The 21,190-nt window shown below is 36.5% G+C and overlaps 2 protein-coding genes and 1 non-coding gene across 3 annotated transcripts; 1 reads left to right on the forward strand and 2 right to left on the reverse strand.

Moving 5' to 3' along the window:
* Window positions 1-1,249: 1,249 nt before the first annotated feature.
* On the reverse strand, window positions 1,250-8,121 carry LOC113051983 (28S ribosomal protein S11, mitochondrial). The gene is made up of 6 exons (XM_026216194.1): window positions 7,943-8,121; window positions 7,243-7,359; window positions 6,258-6,356; window positions 5,627-5,756; window positions 4,800-4,865; window positions 1,250-1,702 (listed from the first exon to the last, which is right to left on the reverse strand). The coding sequence occupies exons 1-6, from the start codon at window positions 8,020-8,022 to the stop codon at window positions 1,595-1,597; spliced, it is 600 nt and encodes a 199-aa protein (XP_026071979.1). The 5' UTR covers window positions 8,023-8,121; the 3' UTR covers window positions 1,250-1,594.
* A 235-nt stretch (window positions 8,122-8,356) lies between these two features.
* On the forward strand, window positions 8,357-10,163 carry LOC113051984 (39S ribosomal protein L46, mitochondrial). Its single transcript, XM_026216195.1, has 4 exons — window positions 8,357-8,619; window positions 8,793-8,997; window positions 9,091-9,261; window positions 9,660-10,163. The coding sequence occupies exons 1-4, from the start codon at window positions 8,392-8,394 to the stop codon at window positions 9,905-9,907; spliced, it is 852 nt and encodes a 283-aa protein (XP_026071980.1). The 5' UTR covers window positions 8,357-8,391; the 3' UTR covers window positions 9,908-10,163.
* Window positions 10,164-20,693: 10,530 nt separating this feature from the next.
* trnar-ucg (transfer RNA arginine (anticodon UCG)) lies at window positions 20,694-20,766 on the reverse strand. Its single transcript has one exon. It is a non-coding gene; the product is annotated as a tRNA-Arg (tRNA).
* Between the last annotated feature and the right edge of the window lie 424 nt (window positions 20,767-21,190).

The raw sequence follows: 21,190 nt of genomic DNA on the forward strand, positions 1-21,190 counted from the left end.
TTAGAATTCACTCGACTTTAAGGAGCTTTAGCAATTACAGCAACAGATAATGATATAGTTTTTAAAAACTTAAAAGAATAGCAGAGTCCACACCTCAACAGAACGCTAATGCCTTGGTGTGGATATAAAAATAGTCCGCACTATAGCATCATATTATTGTTTTAGTGGTGTGAACAGGGCTTAATAGATCTTAGTCAGGGTGGCGCCATATTTAATTTTTACAGGAATGAAAATGAGTCTGGCTCCGGTTGCTAATCATTGCCCACAAAATCCCACCAGGGATACTCAGGTGGCATGTCAGAGCTTCCACCGGATGCACAGGCTATGAGAGGACATCTGAGATGCCCGGCCATCTGGGTTAAACGTTGGTAGGATTCACGCCTTGTCGCTGATGAGATGTGTTTTGTGGTGGCTCTGACGCTTGGTGTGAAAGGAGACTGGGAAAAGGACAGCTGTTGCCAGAGAGCCACAGAAAAACAGTTCCTGCATAAAGCACGAAACCGGTTTTCTACCATGAAATGTTTTCCTTATAAATCAAAACTGTAAGAATGAACCACAGAGGTCCAGCGAGCTTCTAAATGATTAGCATGGAATAATTTCCTATTTTCATTGTCTTTCTCCAGTCCTCGAGCAATAGCATGCACTAACGCTGGAATAAAAGCAGATGTGCGTTGCAGGCCTGACCTTGGTTGCTATGGGTACTAGGGACAGACTTGCATTCAACCGCCTGCCTGAGTTCCCGCTAATTGCTGTTGTTATAGCAACGAAGCACCTGATGTAATGGTAGGAAAGGGCAATAATCTTACAAGGGTCCATTTATTTATAGGGAGCTATTCCACCTTGTGCCTGTCAACTTGGAAACAGACTCAGATTAAGTGATAACATATTGAACAATAATGATTATTAAAAAGAAAAAAAATAAAGCGTATGTTCGAGAACACACACAGGGTAATGATTTTGTGCAATTTCCTGAAAAACAACAACAACCACCACGTAAAACACTTAAATTCATCACAAAATGCAGTTGGATCCTAAAATCTGAGACCACAAGTGAAAATGCTTCTCCTTTTTGTTTTTTAATACAATTGTATTTATATTTGTATTATTTAAGATCAACATAACCATATGTGGTTAAAAGTTTAAATGAATGAATAAATAAATGTTTTAGTATTTGGGTTGCTCCCCTTGTACTTTAAAGATATCATCACTGAAGCTGAATGAACTGCACAAGTTGAAAACCTGATGATCCATGTTATCCAGCACGATCACTGTCTGTTTATTTCTAGGTTTCATTTAGATTTCGTATTACAGAGTTGCTTTCTAAAATTACACAGCCACGCGTAGCTGAAAGATGCACATGCACTAATAAGAATTGAAAACCGACATGAGTAAAACGTTTCACACCTTTAATAATTATTAAAAAGGTAAATACATATACATAGCTTTGCCGCTACAAATAGGAATAAAGCATTACTCTCCGACAGCGCTGAGGTGAATAATTGAACATTCAACCTCTATATTCAGACTGGATGGTCGATGATAATGAATAGAGAAAGACAAACAGGACTTCGGGGTTCATGGGGTTTCTTCCTCCTCACATCCTTCGTGCTTTGCGAGGGCGACAGCCATTGTGCGGCACTGGGGTGTTGTCGGTGATGGAAACAACCTCAAGTCCTCCCATGGTTAACCCTTTAATGGCAGACTACACACGGGGGAGCAAAATCAATATAATCCAAGTCAGCCACCAGATACAGTTCACAACAATACACTCTCTCTAGAAGAGGAATAGGAGTGACTCCAGTGACATAATGATCCGATGAAGCCTAATACTCTTGAACTACATTTTGAAATGTGCTGTTTTGGACCAAAAAAAAAGAAAAGAAAATTGTACTATTTCTAATAGGGATGAACATTATATCTGCACCATATTGTTTGTTACTGGAGGATATTATAAATGTTATGTAACTTTGCGGTCATCTTATGGTCACCTGAAATTTAATTTAAAAGAACAGTTTTTTTCAAAAATTCACTTGCTCACCAGAGGATTCTCTGCAGTGAATGTCTGCAGTCCATTAATTTTTAAATGTTTAGCTGTTTCAAGATGACGTCAAAATGAAACATTAGCATATTTATGCCCACTCATTTGTTGTGCGCGCAGACCCGGGAAAACTTGAACCCCCCCTCCCTCAAACACCGTGTCGGATTCCTGTGGAGAATAGGCGAAATCTGGAAAAACTCCCAACTTATTTTTTACTCCAACTTCAAAATCATCCGCTATCGCTGCAGAAGCACCGACCCAGTATTTACAAAGTGAATGTGCAAGTATGGTCAAACAGTCTTTCAAAAAAAAAAAAAAAACGACGAAGAAAATTACAGATCGTTTCGTTATATAAGTTGTGAACGATAAATTATTTGCAACTGAAGAAAGGGAGACATGAACATTTTGGGTGACATGGGGGTGAGTAAGTTGTGTGAAAGCGGAGTAATTCTTTTAAAAACATGCTGTCATGCAATCTGAAGTCTACTGTAGCATGCAAAATACGGATTTAGTTGTGTTCGCTATGCGCAGCTTGTAGGTCTCTGTAACAGCAATATCGGTTTACTCACAATTGCCTAGAAATGTATGGATGAATATTAAATGTTTGTTGTTGTTTTTATTTCTAGTTCTGATAAAGAACAGAGCAATACGTTAGTGTACAAACTGCAGTACTTTATCAATACGTTTCTGCAATGGGGATAACACATATAACATGGCTGTTTAGGTGTTTACCACCGATCTGTGGGTTAAGTAATGGTGATGGGCTTACTGTTATTGACATGCGCTGCACGCAGTAGACCAATCACAACAGACTGGGTCATCAGACCAATCACCGCAGTTTAGCGTCACACAAAGGAGGAGTTTGGAACAATATTGATTGAAATATAATAAATATAATTAAACAAATCGTTTGGGAGTCATTGAGTAAAAAAAAAAAAACTGCACATTTTAAGACAATGAAAGTGTTTTTTGACCTTGCATGCATGTCAACCTGTTGTTGGCGATTCCCAAAACCAAAATATGAACCTTTCATTACCCATAATAGGGGCACTTTAAAGGCCCCCTGTTGCCAGCAGCTCTTAATGTCCTCCCATGTCTTCAGTAGCAAAAGTAGCTGACACTATGCCTCTATACAGTTCTAAATATGTTTTGGGTGATGCAATTAATTTTGAATAATTTTTAATGCTTACAAAATACTGGTTACATATCTGATTACTGGTCACCATATCATTGCATCTTATTAGCTTGTCTTCTGATGTGTCTTGTGATTGCTGGAAATCAAACAGATTTGAATTTGAGTTTGAATTTGCTCTTTGTTTGCATTTAAGAGTTTTTTGCTTTTTTAATTTGCAATCATTAAGTGCTGATGAAGACCTGTGTGCAGAAACGAGGTGGCACAATAAAGGACTGATTTTCTATAGCTCTTTTTTATTTCTTTTATTTCTACACTCCACATGTGTTGCTGGCTTTATAAGTACTTTTTTTGCTTTTTCCACACACCTTGTTGGTTTTTTGAACTTGCACCAGAATAACCTCATAAGGCTTCTGGGTGGATGGGCCATATAAAGTAAAAAAAAGTCCTCCCCTAAGTCTTAATGACATGGCTTAGGCCCCTCTAAAGGGTAACGGCACACCTCAAACCGTGCAGAAAAGGTGATAGTAATAAGACTACTTTTACTTCAAATTTAAATTAAATCTTATGTTTGGTTTTACTCATTTGCACATCTGTGGACCTCAAGCTGCGAACAGAAGCTTTAAATTCCCATATGCATGCCATGCAACAGTGTTTAGCATCACTTATCTGCACTAGTCTTTAGTTTTTCTTTTAGATTTTCAACTTGCACATGGTTAACGGTGTAGAAAAAAAAATCTTTCTTTTCAAAAATGTCTTGCACAAAAATTATTCAGCACAACTGTTTAAAAAAAAAAAGAAGAAGAAGAAACTGTTTTTGAACGTGACAAAATATTAGCATCAAATCATTATATCAGAATGATTTCTGAAGGATCATGTGACACTGAAGACTGGAGTAATGATGCTGGAAATACAGCTTTGCATCACAGGAATAAATTACATTTTAAAATATAAACTATTATAAATATAAACTATTTTAAATTGTATATTGTAACATTATTTCACAATATTACTGTTTTTACTGTATTTTTGATCAAATAAATGCTGCCTTGGTGAGCACAAGAAACTTCTTTCCAAAACATAAAAATTATTTTATTTTAGTATTATTTTATGCAATAGCTCCCTGATCTCTCTATGCCTTTTCTATGTTTTGTTTGCTCTTTTATTCTCTATTGTGCAAACAAATAAGTGGTGAATAACCAAGGTGGACCCTTTACAAATATTTTAATTATCACTATTTTGCATTAAAAAAAATTGGTATTTACTGCAAAATTCACTGCCTAGTTTATTAGAAAACAGCAACATAATGTTTGTCTAATTTGGGAGTGGAGGTAAATTATGTTGTCGACGGCTGTACAGAGTAAAAACCCTCATTTGCATACAAAGGTTCACTTTGGTTTTCACACAGTTACAGATAAGCCGTCATTTGAAAATCTTACTGCAATCATATAAAATATAGGTAAATGGAAAATGTTACAATAAATAAAAACTTCCCTGGAACTATGGGGATATTCTCACCTACAATGTAGTTTAATCCACGAGGAACTGCAGATTTTTTCAGAACACTTTTTTGTTGTTGTTGCTGTAAATCTTTATAGGCATCATGCAAGGCATTAGTAAGCTACTCACCAAGCGCCCCGGACCGAGTCCCTTCACCAGCACACGGACATATGTGACCCCCTTTGCCCTCGCCTTCTGCTCAAGACAAACATACATACATTTAGAACATTTAGCATAATAAAAACTAATGAATCACTGAGGAAACACAAAATTGCAGGAGCCTAGAATCTGAGGTCTGTCCGAAACTACCAATTTAGATCACAACGCTTGTGTCCATACAGCAAATGAATGGTTATCAGTGGGAAGCCATATACTGATTATACAGCCCGCTGTGACTCAGGGTTGTCATTAGACTCTTCACAACACATGCTGATGAAATTACAAACAAATAGCGTGGAAGTAACCAAAGAGATGAATAAACAAGAAACCCGAAGATTCGAAATGCTATTTTTATTTTTTCTATTTCTCTTGTCCGGTCAAATTATTAGTATAAACTACACTGAAACGTTCAGTGAGGTACTGCTGATATTCTCAGACCTGAGGATACATGCACATAACATATTTTACAAAAACAAATAAATAAAACACCTTTCGGAAGTTCTTCATTCAGAATTTTTCAGCATGATTTTAAATTTAAAATCTACAATCTACAGTAAAGAAGGGTACTTTAACAATTAAGCAGGGTGTGGTAAATTACTACAAAGAAATGTGCTGCCATCAAGTGGACAACATCCAAATGACAGACACAAAATTACAACTATTAATTGACAACTATATTTTTATTACATTGTATTGTACTCCAACCACAAAAATTGGCTTAAACAATCCTTGACACATTATATCTCAGTATAAGTTATCAATAACCTTGTAACTATCAATATGATGGTCCATCTTACCGCAGCAGCTGAAATCCCAGCAGTCTGTGCTGCAATGGGAGTGGATTTCTTCACATTCTTGAAGCCCTCTGATCCACACGAGGTTCGGATCATGTACTGGCCCAGACAATCTGTGACCTGGATGTGTGTGCTACAGCAAGAACATAAGGACAATATGTTGTCAGCCTGCAGCTTTTATGGACTCCTGACTATGAAAGCCCACTATTTTTGGAGAGATGGAGGATAAATCACAGGCTGTGAACAGGTATGCATCAATGCTGAAATTATTATTAGACAAGAGAAGTCTGTGTGAATGTGGGCCGAGTTAACATGCAGAATTACGTACAGTATAAATAATAATTATAATGCACATACTGCAACTATGGACATCTGTAGCTCTCAGAAAAACACAGAAAATACTGTAATTTCACTCCACATATGCAAACTAAAAGGCATGATGCGTATATTTATATGTACATGATATGCAACAAAAGCACCTTGACAAACACAATAGATGGATAAATGTCAAACATAAGTAAGAGCTGAAATAAGTCACGCTATAGCTGCATGCACACAGCAAGCAAAATATATCTGGACTAATTCCATTTTAATTTGTCAATCACAACAGTTTAATTTTTGTGAATCAACTAACTTGTTATATGTGGCTTTTATGTGTGCTATCGGTAACTCTTCAAACTTCTTGCTGTCCCATGTCAGGGAGCTCTCCTCACCCGGAAATGGAGGGAAGAGACTACACAGAGAACAGAATATAAAGCAACAACAATAACAAACATTTCACCATGAAATCTACTGTAGAATTTATCTATTTTTCTATCTATATAGCAATACTTTATATAGATATATGTTATTATCAATGATAACTGTTACTATCAATTAGGGCTGCACAATTAATCACATTTTTTAATCGCGATTACAATTATAAATGCCAAGTACATAATCATTCGAAGCGGCAATTAATCGTTCAAAGTCATTTGGCGTGTTAAGATGCATTTTTTTTCTTTCTATATGCTCTTATTATTATAATTTATTTTTAGTATAACATTATAATACCATTAATATTTGTACTTTTTTATAATTTAAAGATCCGATGTCTAGTTGACGTTTGAGGCTTAATATTATAGAAAAGCAGTAAAAGTTAAGTTAGAGTGTTTTCAGCTTATTTATTTTCATATAAAAAAAAACAGCATGCAGATGCATCAAACAATGGTATAGACATCATTCAATGTAAATGGTGATAATCGTAATTAATAAATCGCATTAACAATTTTTATGGGAATAATTGACAATTCAGAATTTTTTTGTCAAAATCGTGCAGCCCTACTATTAATGTTCAAAACAGGTTTTGCTACTTTAAAAAAAAAATGTATTAATTGTTTTACTCAGCATGGATGCATTACATTGATTAAAGGCACAGGAAAGACATTTCAAAAGTATTTATCTGTTTTAAACAAATGATTTGGAACTTTCTAATCATTAAAGAATCCAAAATCTATTACAATCTATTTATTATTTGTAATCTCTGGGGTTAATTTATGTGATAATGGACAAAAAGGTTCGGGAGCCCATGGATTAAGGCCATATTTGAAATCAGGTGTTTGTCAGTGTTTCTGTCATACTCTTTCAATCTTCTGACAGAAGCTGATGAGCTCTTGGTTTCCACTGGTTTTGTGTCAGTATCTTGTAATCGGATGGCACTGTGTGACAGCGGACGCTGAAGACCCACATTTCCACCACTGCAGGAGACAACAACCAATTATAAACATCAGTACCAAAAACCGTCCTGAGTGTGCAAAGCTGGTGTTTAGATGAATGGTCACGACTTTGAAGAAGCTCAAATAGAAGACATTTTATCTTCTGTCATTTAATAGTTTTGATGACTTCACTTTTACTGTAACATGTGTAACATGTGGAAAACAGTAGTAATAAAGAATAAGTATGCATCTCCAAACTTTTCACTGACAGTGAATATGGCATTTAGGAGGTGCTTCATAGAACAGTAACAGTATAATCATGTTAGATAAGGGGGAAACAGTATTAGTATGGTATATTACCAGGAAAACATGGTTTTACTACAATGCATTGTCAAAAAAAGCACATTTATTTCACATGACCTAAAAATATTATACGTGTATTAAAAGACAATACCATTGAACCACAGCCAAAAACCAGATTAATGTTATCTCAGCATTTTAAATATATGATTGTTTTGTTGACTAAAATATAGCCTAAACACACACACACACAGCATTACAGAGAAGGATATGCGACAAACACTTTATCAGATGTGCTGCTATAATAAACACACGAGCTACTTACATTAACCGTCCAGCTGAATTAAATGACTCAAAAAGCTGCTGGCACGAACCTCGAATGAAGCTGTACAGCCTAAGATACATAGTGTGTGTTTTAAATCATGCAGTTTATTCACGAACACACACACTCATGACTTCAGGTAGCTTGGCGGACACAAGGGTCGACTCGTGTAAAGTGTGTTTAACCGGAACGTCACAATGATGCTATATTTCAGAGGGGTGTTGTACTTATACTTTAGACGCCAGTGTATCGAATGTGACGTAAATTATTATTTTTTTATATTGATAAAAGTAATAATACATTGTATACCTATAATAGGTATTTATTTTCATTAATTGCATTTGTAAACACCCACAAACAACTTTTCTCTTTAACTGGTTCCCCCTATTTTCGAAATAGTCGCGTCTATTTCACAAATTCCGCTAAGCACGACGGGAACACGTGCGGTCAACATGGCGGCGCCCCTCAGTAGACTTTGTCGACCATTGTGGAGAATAACAACTACAGGTACATTAAACAAAGGCGTGCGAAATGTTTCGTCCTCTAGGCAACAAAATGTCAAAACTGCGGGTGTTGCGTCTCCGTGGGCGCTGCATGGAGCTGTATGCCTGCAGCGGTTACCTGTGGTCTCTCAAGACAGGAGCCCTATAGAGGAAGAGTTCATGGAGCTAATGCACCAGGTTAAAAAATATATCTGTATTGCAGATTAAATATATAATAATTTTAGTGTGCCGTGAAGTGTATTTTAAACTAGTGTGTCTGTGGTCTGTCCTGTGTATTCTAATATTTGGCTCTGGTCTGCCAGCATCCCTTTATAATGCTGCCCATGTATTAATATTGCTTATTGTTTCAGATGGAGTTAGAGAGAAGTCTGCTCTCAGACCACGAGCTGAGGCTCCTGGAGGATGCTGCACGGATGAGCCGGAAACAGGAAGAGGATTATGATTCAGATGAGGAGGAGGAGGATTATAGAGATAAAGAAATTGTTACAGCTCAAGATCTGGAAGATATTTGGGAACAGAAACTGAAGCTATTTCAACCAGCTCCGAGGTCACAAGGTAAGCATTATTTAGGCAGTGATATAGTTTTTGATTCTAGTCATGTTTTTAAGAGTTATAAAACATGTAGAATATTCACAAATTACTCCACAGGTGTTGATGAGAAAGACATGGGTTCTTCAGAGCGTTGTTTAGCAGACAGCTTAATCTTGTTGGTGAAGAAGGATGTTGGCAGTCAAAAGCTTTGGCTCCTGCCTCAGATACAGTGGCAGACGGGAGAGACGCTTCGACAGACGGCCGAACGTGCCCTTGCAAGTCTTCCAGGTAATGCTTATATTGTAATATCCATTCAGACAGCTTCAGGTCGGTCTGTTTTTATTGTGGAGTTGATGTCAGCTTTATATATATATATATATATATATATATATATATATATATATATATATATATATATATATATATATATATAAAAAAGCTGTTTTAACCCCACATCACAATCAGGGAAAGAAACCATTTTCTGGTAAAAGAAAAGTTATGTTTTGGTTTATGCTTTTGAGGACTAGTGGAAAGATTTGGTCCACAGTGTTTAAAAACTGTAAGTTTCTTCTTACTCCCTAACAAAATCACATTAGGCATCATTCAGCATGGCAGTGATGATATAACAAGACCGTACTTCTCTGCAGGTTACATGATTACGCTTCTCTTTAATTTGTCCTCTGTAGGGGCTGATATAAAGGCCACCTTCCTTGGCAATGCACCCTGTGGATTTTACAAGTATAAATACCCAAAGCACATTCAGAAAGAGGGCAGTGTTGGAGCCAAGGTGTTCTTCTTCAAAGCTGTGCTGCCCAGCCATAAGCACTTACCCCTAGAAAAGAATTTATTTGCTTGGGTTAAAAAGGAGGAACTCCAGGACTTCCTGAAGCCAGAGTACCTGAAACAAGTCAGACGCTTCATTATGGCACTTTAATATGGGAAGACATGGACATGATGGAGAATATGTTGGAAAACAGAGCACAGATTTATGTTTTTTATATTTTTTTGGACTATGATTCCATGAGTTTGGACCCTAATCCACCTGATGACCGTAAAATGCAATGAGTGACGTTCAGATTGTCATTTAGATGTTATACAGTATGTTCCATACACTATATTATCACCTGTCATTATGTATTTATCCTGCTTGTAAATGAAAACTTCTATAAAAAGGTCCGGTTTTGGCTTTATAGCATGTGATTTCATCTTTTTTAAAGTATTTTTAAATGTAGCATGAAATCATGTTTCCAGCAGGGTGGAAATTGTATATTTGTTTGCTTTTCCTATACTTCACCCTCACTTCTTTATGCGTGCAAATATTTTGTCCTCTAAAATACTACCACTTGAGGGCAGTAGATGGACAAAGAATGGAGGACAGACAATCCAACGGACCCTCATCCCCCTTTATGAAAACACAAAGGATCTCCAATTATGCTTTTGGCCGGTATATTGCTGTCTTGTCAAATTTAAATGCCTTGTACTTGGGGTTTCTCTTCTGCTCTTTTATGTCTCTCCCGCATGCACAGTTGTCAAATAGTCATTGACTTTTGTGCTGTGCTGGTGGAAATGGGGATTAGTAATACTATGAATTATTTAGGCACCTTGATTATGTAGGCCTCTGAAAATTGGCTGTAGACAGTCATTTCTGCCAGCGTTTTGGGATTTGGAAGAGAAATTACTTTTGAAATTCCTCATAAATAGTGCAGCTGTGGGCTTCGGGCTTTGCAGAGGGAGATTTTTTTTTAAAGAACACTCACTTGAGAAAGGGCCTAGCCAGTTTTCATAAGGATAAGTGATGTATGACTTCTTCGAAAAACCTCAGTGGTACTAAAAACAGACTTTATTTTTCTTTATCCAACGTTTTTTTTCTCGTTTTGTTTTGGGAATAAAATATGACCCAGATTTTCTATGTATTAGGGTTTGGCTGATAGATAATGCAATTGCCGATGGCTGACAGACATCACAATGTTGAGCTGGCATCGTGATTCAGTTTAGAACTTATATTAAATGAAAAATAAATACACAATACTTCAAGAAAAGTTTTAACGTGGTTTATTGGAACACTATAAGTCCAAATCTATATTAACTGACTTTAACTCACTTGTCTGTGCAGCGTTACTCTACTTTTGTGATGCTGAGGGTTGTACCTACTTCAGAAACAGAAAGAATATGCTGTAACTTTTCCAGGGGTCATATAATGCAATTTCAAGTCTTTCTTTCTCTTTGGAGTGTTTCAAGCTGTTCGTTAATAGATAAGATCCATGAAGTTGTAAAGACTAATGTCTCAAACCCAAAGAGATCTTCTTTTTAAAAGTTCAGCCTTGTCCATGTCCTCCTAAAATGCCTTGTTTAAACACGTCCTTACATATCTTACTTACTTTATACTTTATTGTCAGACTGTGCAGACTGACATATCTATGTCACGATGTGGGAAGATTTGCATAACGCTGCCCAAATGTTCAAAGATGCCACTGATGAATCAAACGTGAGTTCTGAGCAGTGTACAGTAGCGTTTGGTGGTTGTCGTTTCTCAATCACAAATGGTTTTATGTTTGCACAATGCGATGCAACGTGTAAAAATACAGTATAAGTCATTATAATCTTTAATGATGTCCCCACTGGATGCAACAAATTCCTCGTTTATAATTGGTTTAATTTTTTTTGTCTTTTCGCACTGACACACTGCATCAAACTATGGTGAGGGGTGTTACTTTTCCGTCACACGCTTGAGGTATTCACCCAATCACAATGCACTGGATAGCTGGCAAATCAGAGCACAACTCGCTTTTCAGACCAATGAGCTTTGTAAAAATCGATGAGTTTCAGAAAGGCAGGAAATAGAGGAGCAACAACAATGTACAGTATGTGGGAAGTAATGTTTTTTTTTAACCTTAAACCGCAAAAACCCATTTCATTACACCAAATACACAAAATAATGTTCTTTTTAGAGACATCCTGACCCCCTTAAGGGACAGCGTTGACATTTTTGAATGTTTCTATGTGCTTTTCATAAATATTCATCTTTCTTCATCCTTTTCACTTTCATGTTTCCATCCATAAATTCTCAATACGACTGATCTGGTCATTCCAGGACAATAACACCATACATTTTAGCCATGAATATCCATCCCAGTCAAGTCGGCATTAAATAGTTGACTTGATTTTATGTGGATAGTTTGGTTACTGCAATGCAATGCTTTTCTTTCAGCAAAACTGCTATTTTCAAGTCCAGCCATAAATTCTCAACTGGATTGAGATTGATCTTGCCACTCAAGGACATTAACATTGCATTGTCTATTTAAGCCATTCCTGTGTAGCTTTGGGTTGTTGTCTTGCTGGAAAACAAATAATTGTGTCAAGTCACAGGAGTCTTGCAGTTTTCCAACAGGATTTTCCTGCATTCAGCTGTTTTCATACCCTCACAAGCCTTCAAGGTCTTGCTCTAGAAAAGCTTCCCAACAGCATGATACTACCATCACCATGCTTCCCAAAATATATGTTTTGCTTGTCTGACGTGCATTTAGTTTGATGGCTAAAAACATTTTGGTCTCCATCTCAAAACCACGTCTTCCAACTGGTCTTGGTGACCTCCTTCACTAGTGTCCTCAATGGTCACTTGTTTTTTTTTAAGATAGCCAGCTCTAGTAGATTTACAGTACTGCCATGCTCTTTCCATTACTTAATTATTGATTTAACTATACTCCAAGGGAAATTTAATGACTTCTTGAAGTCTTCTTGTTGCCGTCCCATGACTTTAGCTTTTCAGTTACTTTTCTGCAGAATTGTTTGGAGTTTTTTTTTTTTTTTTTGTCTTAATAATGATATTGGGAGTTGGATCTCCCAGATTGAGTCATTTTTATACTATCAATTGAAACTCTCTGACTACAAGTAAATTAACTATCAACTTAAGATTATTTATGTCATGTTAAAGGGGGTGAATACTTATGAAGTTAATTAGTTTGGATTTTATACTCCATATTATTTAAATCCCTTTATAGAGTGTTTTCTGTTGATTAGTGTCAAAAAAGCCAAAGGAAGTCTGCTGTGATTCATTGCTGTAAAGCTACAAAAGTATTTTATTGGAACTGTATCTCAACTCTAACATTAATCCAGATATTGGCATATTGTTCTAGTTTTATTAGTTCATGTAAACATACAGTGCTCTCTGCACCTAAGCGTACTCAATACGCTAATGTCTAACCTAATAACGGTGCGAATAAAAAACATTATGCATGTTTGCTGTTAAGACACTTTAACCCAAATCCCATTTCAAATTAAATTGGCCACATTTATCCCATAAACATGCTTTACCTCAACAGCTTAATTCATAATTGAAGGTTAAGACGGAGGCTCCGATGTCTTCGGAGACAGCTAAATGGAGCTGGGAAAGAAATAAATGGGTGCGAGTCCAAACCTTCCCTCCCTTCAAAGACCTACAGTGCTGAGCTCAGCTGTATGAGATCAGGTGAAGTTATTGAGGGCATGTACCACAATTAGCTGATCAGCATGTTTTGTCCTCGCTCACGTCTCACATCTCTATCACAATGCTTTGTCATGTCTGAAAGGATTAAACACCCTTTGACGATATTAGAATTGATATTTTCTCTGCACTTTGTCCTCTCATATTTGTTTGGTTTTAGACACCAAGTCCCATTTCAAATTAAAGTGAAAGACTGTGCTAAAAAACAAAGCCTACAAACAATCAACCATTTATAAAGTGCAGAGTACAATGGAAAATATTTTTATTGAAGTCCCAAAGGAGAAATTTAACCCCAGTTAACCTAACACTGCTTCCATGTGTGTTCTTTTTTTTTTTATCCGGAAAAGCAAATTTTACTGAACAAGCAGTAACTCTATAATACTTCAGAAAAAAAAAAAAAAAAACTTTATTTTTACTGTGTGAGAAGTGTAAGGCAAATTAAATAACTGACCTTCAGTGACCTTGTCACTGCTTAAGTAATATATATATATATATATATGTGTGCGTGTGTGTGTGTGTGTGTGTGTGTGTGTATAAGAAAATATTTTAGAACCATTTTCACTGTTACACTATTGTTGTCTTATAAAAATATAATAATAAAAAAATAGATTTAAAATTTTGTAAAAAGCGAATAACATTTTATATTTTAATAATTTAATTTAATAATAATAATAGGAGTTAGGATTTATTTTTTATTTTTTTTAATATAATCTTCATATATGTTTTAACTTCTACAGCCATATGAATACACATTTTTTTCCTTCTCAAAATTTCCGCAGATCCTTTAGCACCCCTTTGTGTCCCTTGTGCTACTGAATATCCTTCACTGAAAAAAACTAACGTGTCATTGAATATGGGTTCCTTGAGCACAAAGCAAATGGTGTCATTAAGTGTCATTACCAGTTACAGTCAGTGATTTGTTGCTTTTTCATACCTGGCCTTAGGTCAGCTCTCAAACACTGTGCTTTGGATGCACTTTTGTGAGTGCGCTCCTTTGAAGAGTCATTACATTTGTGAGAAACCAAGATGGGTATGACCCTCTTGGCAAAAAAAGAGCTACTGGAAATTGCCCCATCCATCATAATTACACCTTTTGGGCAGCGCTAAGGAAGACAGGGGGAGCGAGCCCCTTTTCTGACCTGGCACGGATTCGGAGAATGGGAAGACTGAAATCCCTTTGGGGGAAATAGAGGGTTGAAGAAGTCCCTGTAAGGCGAGAACTACATTTTACATCGTTTTAGGACATTTCCCTTTATTATCTATCTCCATAGCATCCATGCGATGTTCTTGATTGATACCCTACCATCTATTTACTGCTTCGTTGTCTCCCTCTCAAGCTTCTTTCAAGACAATCTATCTATAATGTGTTAATAGCAGATGCTATTTTGAAAACTGTTGGTAGATTTAAAATGTTTGCATCTGAAATAGTTGAAATAGTGTCAGCGTTGCAGGAATGAACTTTGTTAAAACACTATGAACCACAATAGATGCACATTTTTTAAAGCAATTGCTCCACACTGGCCTGCCAAATGAAGCAATTTCTTTTGCATTTGTTTGTTTTGTTTAAATTATGCCATAGAAGCCAGGAAAAGGCACAGAGGGTCATTAATCAATTAACGTGCAATTCACATTACCATTCAAAAACACTGTGGTGCAACAAAAAAATGCATAATTAGTGAGAAACATATGGCTTCATCATGTATGACTTTGCTTGGCTCAGCTTACTGTGTCTAGTCCCTCCACAGGAAATAAGTATATGAAATGTTTACGTACACTTTTTGGGAAGCCGAACACATTCAACTAATGCAACACAGCATTTTTCCTTCTGCATGTAATAGGAGAAAGCATTTTAGGTAATGTAAGTAGTTAGTAATTGTATTTAACTTTTGCATTTGACCCAATAGACTTTAAAACTAACTTCATTTGAATTTAGCTTTTTAGTACAAGGTTGGAAGTGCACTAGTGTGAAAGGAAGAAACACTAGAACAATTAATTTACGGTCAGCTACAACATGAGTCAAGTCCCTTAAACCCGAGATTTAAGTTCAGTGAAAATGGTTTGATTTTCATTATTTGAACTCCATATTGAACAGTACATCCAAGCTTTACATCACTTGTAGCATTACATCACTTGCTCACCAAAGTATCCTCCACAGTCAATGGGTGCCGTCAGAATGAGAGTCCAAACAGGTGATAAAAACCTGTCGTGTGGATTGCTTGTGGATTATTGTGATGCTTTTATCAACTGACTGAACTCTCATTCTGATGACTCTGACATCTGAGTGTTTTCCAAGGTGGTCTATCCTATCAGACAAGGTTAACTACAGTGTTCCTGTAGTTTAAACAGTAGGGCAATGTACTAGAAACAGCATGTTCCCAGGGAATGCATTAACTGATAAACTGTATGCTTTGAATGCAATCTAAGTCACTTTGGATAAAAGTGTGTACCAAATATAAATGTGAAGGTAAATATAACAGCAAGACAAAACCAGTCTTAAGGCACTGGAGTATATTTTTAGCTAGCCAAAAATACATTGTATGGGTCAAAATTATAGATTTTTCTTTAATGCCAAAAATCATTAGGATAGTAAGTAAAGATCATGTTCCATGAATTTTTTTTGTACATTTCCTACTGTAAATATATTAAAACTTAATTTTGATTAGTAATATGCATTGCTAAGAACTTCATTTGGACAACTTTATAGGTGATTTTCTCAGTATTTCGATTTTTTTGCACCCTCAGATTCCAGATTTTCAAATACTGTCCTATCCTATCATCATCATCATACATCAATGGACAGCGTATCTATTCAGCTACCAGATGATATATTAATCTCAATTTCGAAAAATGTACTCTTGTGACTAGTTTCTTGGGCCAGGGTCACAGATAGTAAAAACTGTGAAAAATACACCATCACACATATGTGCATGCTGTAAAATCAAGTAGTACAATTTAGAGTGATACATTCATCATACGTAACACAATCAGTTTGAATGTACCTGTGAACTCAAGTTGAAACTCACTAAATGAATAAAGTTGAGTAGAAATTACAAAATTGATTGTGGCGAGTAAAACTATTACATTATCAGACTGCCTTTTAACACATAACCAACATTTCCTGAAAAAGCTGATACATGCACTCCTTCTCCTAATTGTAGATTCATGAAAAAGAGTAAAAACCTGTTGGCTTTAATTTGCGATACGGTTACCTGCAAAAATCTGCATTTAATTTAAACTAACTTCCTTATATCCTCCCACACACCCAGTGGATTGCCAAATAAGCACATTTGTAAAGATGTACACGCATTTCCCTCGTAAAGGAGGCTAAATAAGAGGTATAGAGAAAGAGTTTTTCGATGTTGTGTTGGGTCTCTAAGATAACAATTTTTAAAGCAACCTTTGAACAAAAGCAGCTGCCAAAAAGAGAAATCTTCTCACCTCAGATTGATACGATGTTTTAAATCATGCCTTACCTCAAATGACTGAGCCATTAACAAAGGTATTATGTACTGTTATCCATAATTTGACAGCCCACATGGATTAATGAAAGCAATTGGTCTTGGTGTTTAAACCCTCATATGCTTTTATGAATTTTAATGCATTTTGCTGGTCAGGATGATATAATGAGTACTCAGTATGGAACATTAGACATCAAAGCACAAGGTTTGCAACCTATGATTTGTTACAATAGTGCACCGCTGAAACTAAATCAAATCACATGCAGCCTCTTTGAAGGTGTGATTACCCACCACTACTGTTGGATTTGTTGTCATAGATCAGTAAATACTGGAATATGAAACGACCAAAGCAATTTCACAGGTTAATTGAAAGTTTACCGACATTACCCTTCCTACAATTTAATGTACAATTCTAGTTTTTAATCACCTCCAAAATCTACTGTGATAACACTAATAACCGCTTTTCACTTCAATATCATCTTGTCCCTAAGTCCTTGAGAAATCCACTCTCACTAGAAGGAGATCACATAATTAGATCTGTCTTAATGCATTCATGATAGAGATGGCATGAGGTGTTAAAACTGTGTACACGTAATCACAGAATGTGCTTCTTGGTGTCTTTTTAAATGGATTATTTTCTTTTGTGGTCTTCTTTTCCTGCCTTTTCCCATACGGTGTTATCGATTAGGTGGCATTTGTGAGTCAATAGATTGCTATAGATTTGAATGATTGCTGTGTAGCTCTCTTAGCCACTGCTCCATCACTTTGCCTGAAACTGCTGGGCCTTGTTTCTAGGTGACATGGAATCAATATGCACTTCACACTACAGCTTTCCAGAGCAGTGTGTTTGACTTCAGTAAGATCAGTTGGTGTGAAAGCAGTGTTTCAATCTAGACTGTGAAATGGGAAAAGATGGAACTGGTATGAACACACTCCTTATTAAATCATAAAAGTACTGAACTGCTACTGATTTTGTAGGATTTTCATCATTGCACATTCCTGGTCGCATTTATGTATTGTATTTCATTAAACTCATTGTGTTTGAATAAAACTTGCACTCACTTTTTAATTTTATGCACTACCTATACTGAACAAAATTATAAACATGACACTTTTGTTTTTTGCCCCCAGTTTTCACGAGCTGAAATCTAGGATCTAAGACTTTTTTATGTACACAAAAGGCCTATTTCAACCAAATATTGCTCACAAATCTGTCTAAATCTGTGTTAGTGAGCACTTCTCCTTTGCCGAGATAATCCATGCCACCAGGTGTGGCATATCAAGATGCTGATTAGACAGCATGATGAGAAAACACCTCTCCAAAGTGCCAGATGCCATCGAATGTGCGCATTTGTCCACTCAAGTTGGTTACAACAACGAACTGCAATCAGGTCGAGACCCCGATGATGACGACGAGCATGCAGATGAGCTTCCCTGAGACGGTTTCTGACAGTTTGTGCAGAAATTCTTTGATTAGGCAAACCGATTGTTGCAGCAGCTGTCTGGGTGGCTGGTCTCAGATGATCTTGGAGGTGAAGATGCTGGATGTGGAGCCTGGGCTAGAGTGGGTACACGTGGTCTGCAGTTGTAAGGCCAGTTGGATGTACTGCCAAATTCTCGCCTTTGTAGACAGCTTATGGTAGAGAAATGAACATTCAATTCACGGGCAACAGCTCTGGTGGACATTCCTGCACACGGCCAAGTGCACACTCCCTCAAAACTTGCGACATCTGTGGCATTGTGCTGTGTGATAAAACTGCACATTTTAGAGTGGCCTTTTATTGTGGCCAGCCTAAGGCACACCTGTGCAATAATCATGCTGTCTAATCAGCATCTTGATATACCACACCTGTGAGGTGGATGGATTATCTCGGCAAAGGAGAAGTGCTCACTAACACAGATTTAGACAGATCTGTGAACAATATTAGAGAGAAATGGGCTTTTTGTGTACATTGAAAAAGTCGTAGATCTTTGAGTTCAGCTCATGAAAAATGGGTGCAAAAACAAAGGTGCTGCGTTTATAATTTTGTTCAGTGTAATAACACTGTAGATAGATTAATAATATAGTTCCAATGTAATATAGACAATCTCTTTCTGGCAGATTGTCTTTTGGCATCACTGGACTGGCGCTCTTCCTGTTTTGTGTCAGCTTTTTCCTGAGGCCTATATATCTTTGACAAGCTAATGACCCAATTATGTGTCATAAAACTCTACATTCTGTCAATTACTGAATCATTGTCATTTATAGTTTTAGAGAAATAATTTGCCCAAAAATGGAAATTGGCTGAAAATTTACTCACCCTCAGGCCATTCAAGATGTAAATGTGTTTCTTCATCAAAACTGATCTGGAGAAATTTACCATTATATCACTTGCTCACCAATGGATCCTTTGGATTGCATTTGTGCCGTCGGAATGAGAGTCCAAACAGCCGATAAAAATAAAATACTTTACGTATGGATTATTGTGATGTTTTTATCAGCTGTTTGGACTCTTATTCTGACGGCACCCATTCACTGCAGAGGATCCTTTGGTGAGCAAGTGATGAAACACTAAATTCCCCTATATCTGTTAAAAACTAATCTATGACTAGACAGAGAGTAAATTTGCTGCAAATTGTAATTTGTTGGCAAAGTATTGCTTTAATTTTCAGTTGATATAACTAAAAGTGATGAAATGCTAAATTGCTCCAAATCTGTTCCCATGAAGAACCAAACTCATCTACATCTTGGCTGGTCTTAGGGTGGGTACATTTTAAGCAATTTTTTCTAAATATATTGACACTCCTGAAAACGAGAATATATCATGTGGATGGGTGTTATGTTTCAGTTAACAGATAACCTAACGGACATTTTAAACTAAGTATTTTACTTTACTGAGATAATACAAATGATCCATAGGTAGCGAACTGACTTCATATGGAATCAGGTATCAATAACCCACAAGTCTGGATGAGTTGCAGCTTGGCACCATCCACTGTCCATTAACTTTAAAGCCAGGGGAAATGTGCATATGTTATATACACATAAGTCAAACTGGTCATATCTGAATGTCAATGCTGATGTATTCCCTACAGAAGAATTTTGAACAAAATCATGCAATGAATCCAGATGGTACATTTTATTGTCATTTAATTCATGTAAATGGCTTTATTCAGATTATAGATTATTTAAATCTCAATGTCTGGCATCCTAAATCCTGCAGTGATGTCTTTATATGATCCACTCTCACTTCAGCTGAGAGCGATCTCATTGACATAACATCTGCTTTATTTTACATTCACAGGCCTGTAGGCCTATATAATATCATTGAATCTTTTGCTTAAATGAGCAGAATCAACATAAAGGACATCCTATAGATAATAAACTATATTTTTGCATTGTTTATTCATTTACAAACCTTCAGATTTTTTCTGGGTCACATTTATGTCGATGAATAAAAGTTTTTTCTTAAAAATGAGAATTTGCTGTTTTTTGCCATTGCAGGCTCTGCTAAAATGCTTCCGTCATAGATCACACGAATGCGGGGAACAGAACTCTGCATGACTAACAAACAATGAAGTTATGCTGGAGGCGGTTATGTGTATAGTGCACTACTGGAATTTACATCTGCTTATTTAGTACAGCTTTAGTCCAGAGTGATTTGTGAACAAGTACAGCTACTATGCAAGGGATTAATTTAATAGCCACAGCTTTACTTATACCTATTTCCACAGATCACTTACCGTATAACTACCAGGACATCTTAATGGGCCGTGTTGCAGCCAATAACTTTACAAGACCACAACCCCGGCAGGACTCGAACCTGCAATCTTCTGATCCGAAGTCAGACACCTTATCCATTAGGCCACGAGGTCTCAATTACAATGCCACCTAGCAGTGGAAACTGGGGTTTATAGAAGGGTGTCGGCCCTTGCCCCAGAGTTCCTAAAGCAGCACAAAGACAGCGTTGTTACGTGTCTCTGCCCAGCATCTTAATTCTTTTACAAATAATAAACACTGGAAGAGTTTATATTGAAATTTCAGATGGCAATTTCAAGAGATCAATTTCAGTTTGGTGCAGGATTCAGCTCAAACACGAAGTATTAATAACTTAAATACAACCTAATCATCAAACAACAGTGAAATTTCTTTCAAATGATTTTTACTGTAAGCACATTTAATAAAAAAAATGAATCATTACCACGTCAATAAAATCCTCCGTTCATTCTAAATGATCATTAATGTGCTTATGTGAACTGTCCCGAGGGTGCGTTTTCCAAAATCAAAGGCAGTTGAGTA

Source organism: Carassius auratus, chromosome 32 (genome assembly GCF_003368295.1).
Source record: "Carassius auratus strain Wakin chromosome 32, ASM336829v1, whole genome shotgun sequence".
NCBI lineage: Eukaryota > Metazoa > Chordata > Actinopteri > Cypriniformes > Cyprinidae > Carassius > Carassius auratus.

Bases quoted from the DNA above. Each gene is read 5' to 3' on its own strand.
- LOC113051983 (XM_026216194.1), bottom strand. From the start codon at position 8,022: ATGTATCTTAGGCTGTACAGCTTCATTCGAGGTTCGTGCCAGCAGCTT. The intron at 6,357-7,242 runs GTATGACAGAAA...TTCTCTGTGTAG, and splicing joins TCTGTCAGAAGATTGAAAGA to TCTCTTCCCTCCATTTCCGG. The intron at 4,866-5,626 runs GTAAGATGGACC...TGTCTTGAGCAG, and splicing joins CTGGGATTTCAGCTGCTGCG to AAGGCGAGGGCAAAGGGGGT.
- LOC113051984 (XM_026216195.1), top strand. From the start codon at position 8,392: ATGGCGGCGCCCCTCAGTAGACTTTGTCGACCATTGTGGAGAATAACA. The intron at 8,998-9,090 runs GTAAGCATTATT...ATTACTCCACAG, and splicing joins ACCAGCTCCGAGGTCACAAG to GTGTTGATGAGAAAGACATG. The intron at 9,262-9,659 runs GTAATGCTTATA...TGTCCTCTGTAG, and splicing joins TGCCCTTGCAAGTCTTCCAG to GGGCTGATATAAAGGCCACC.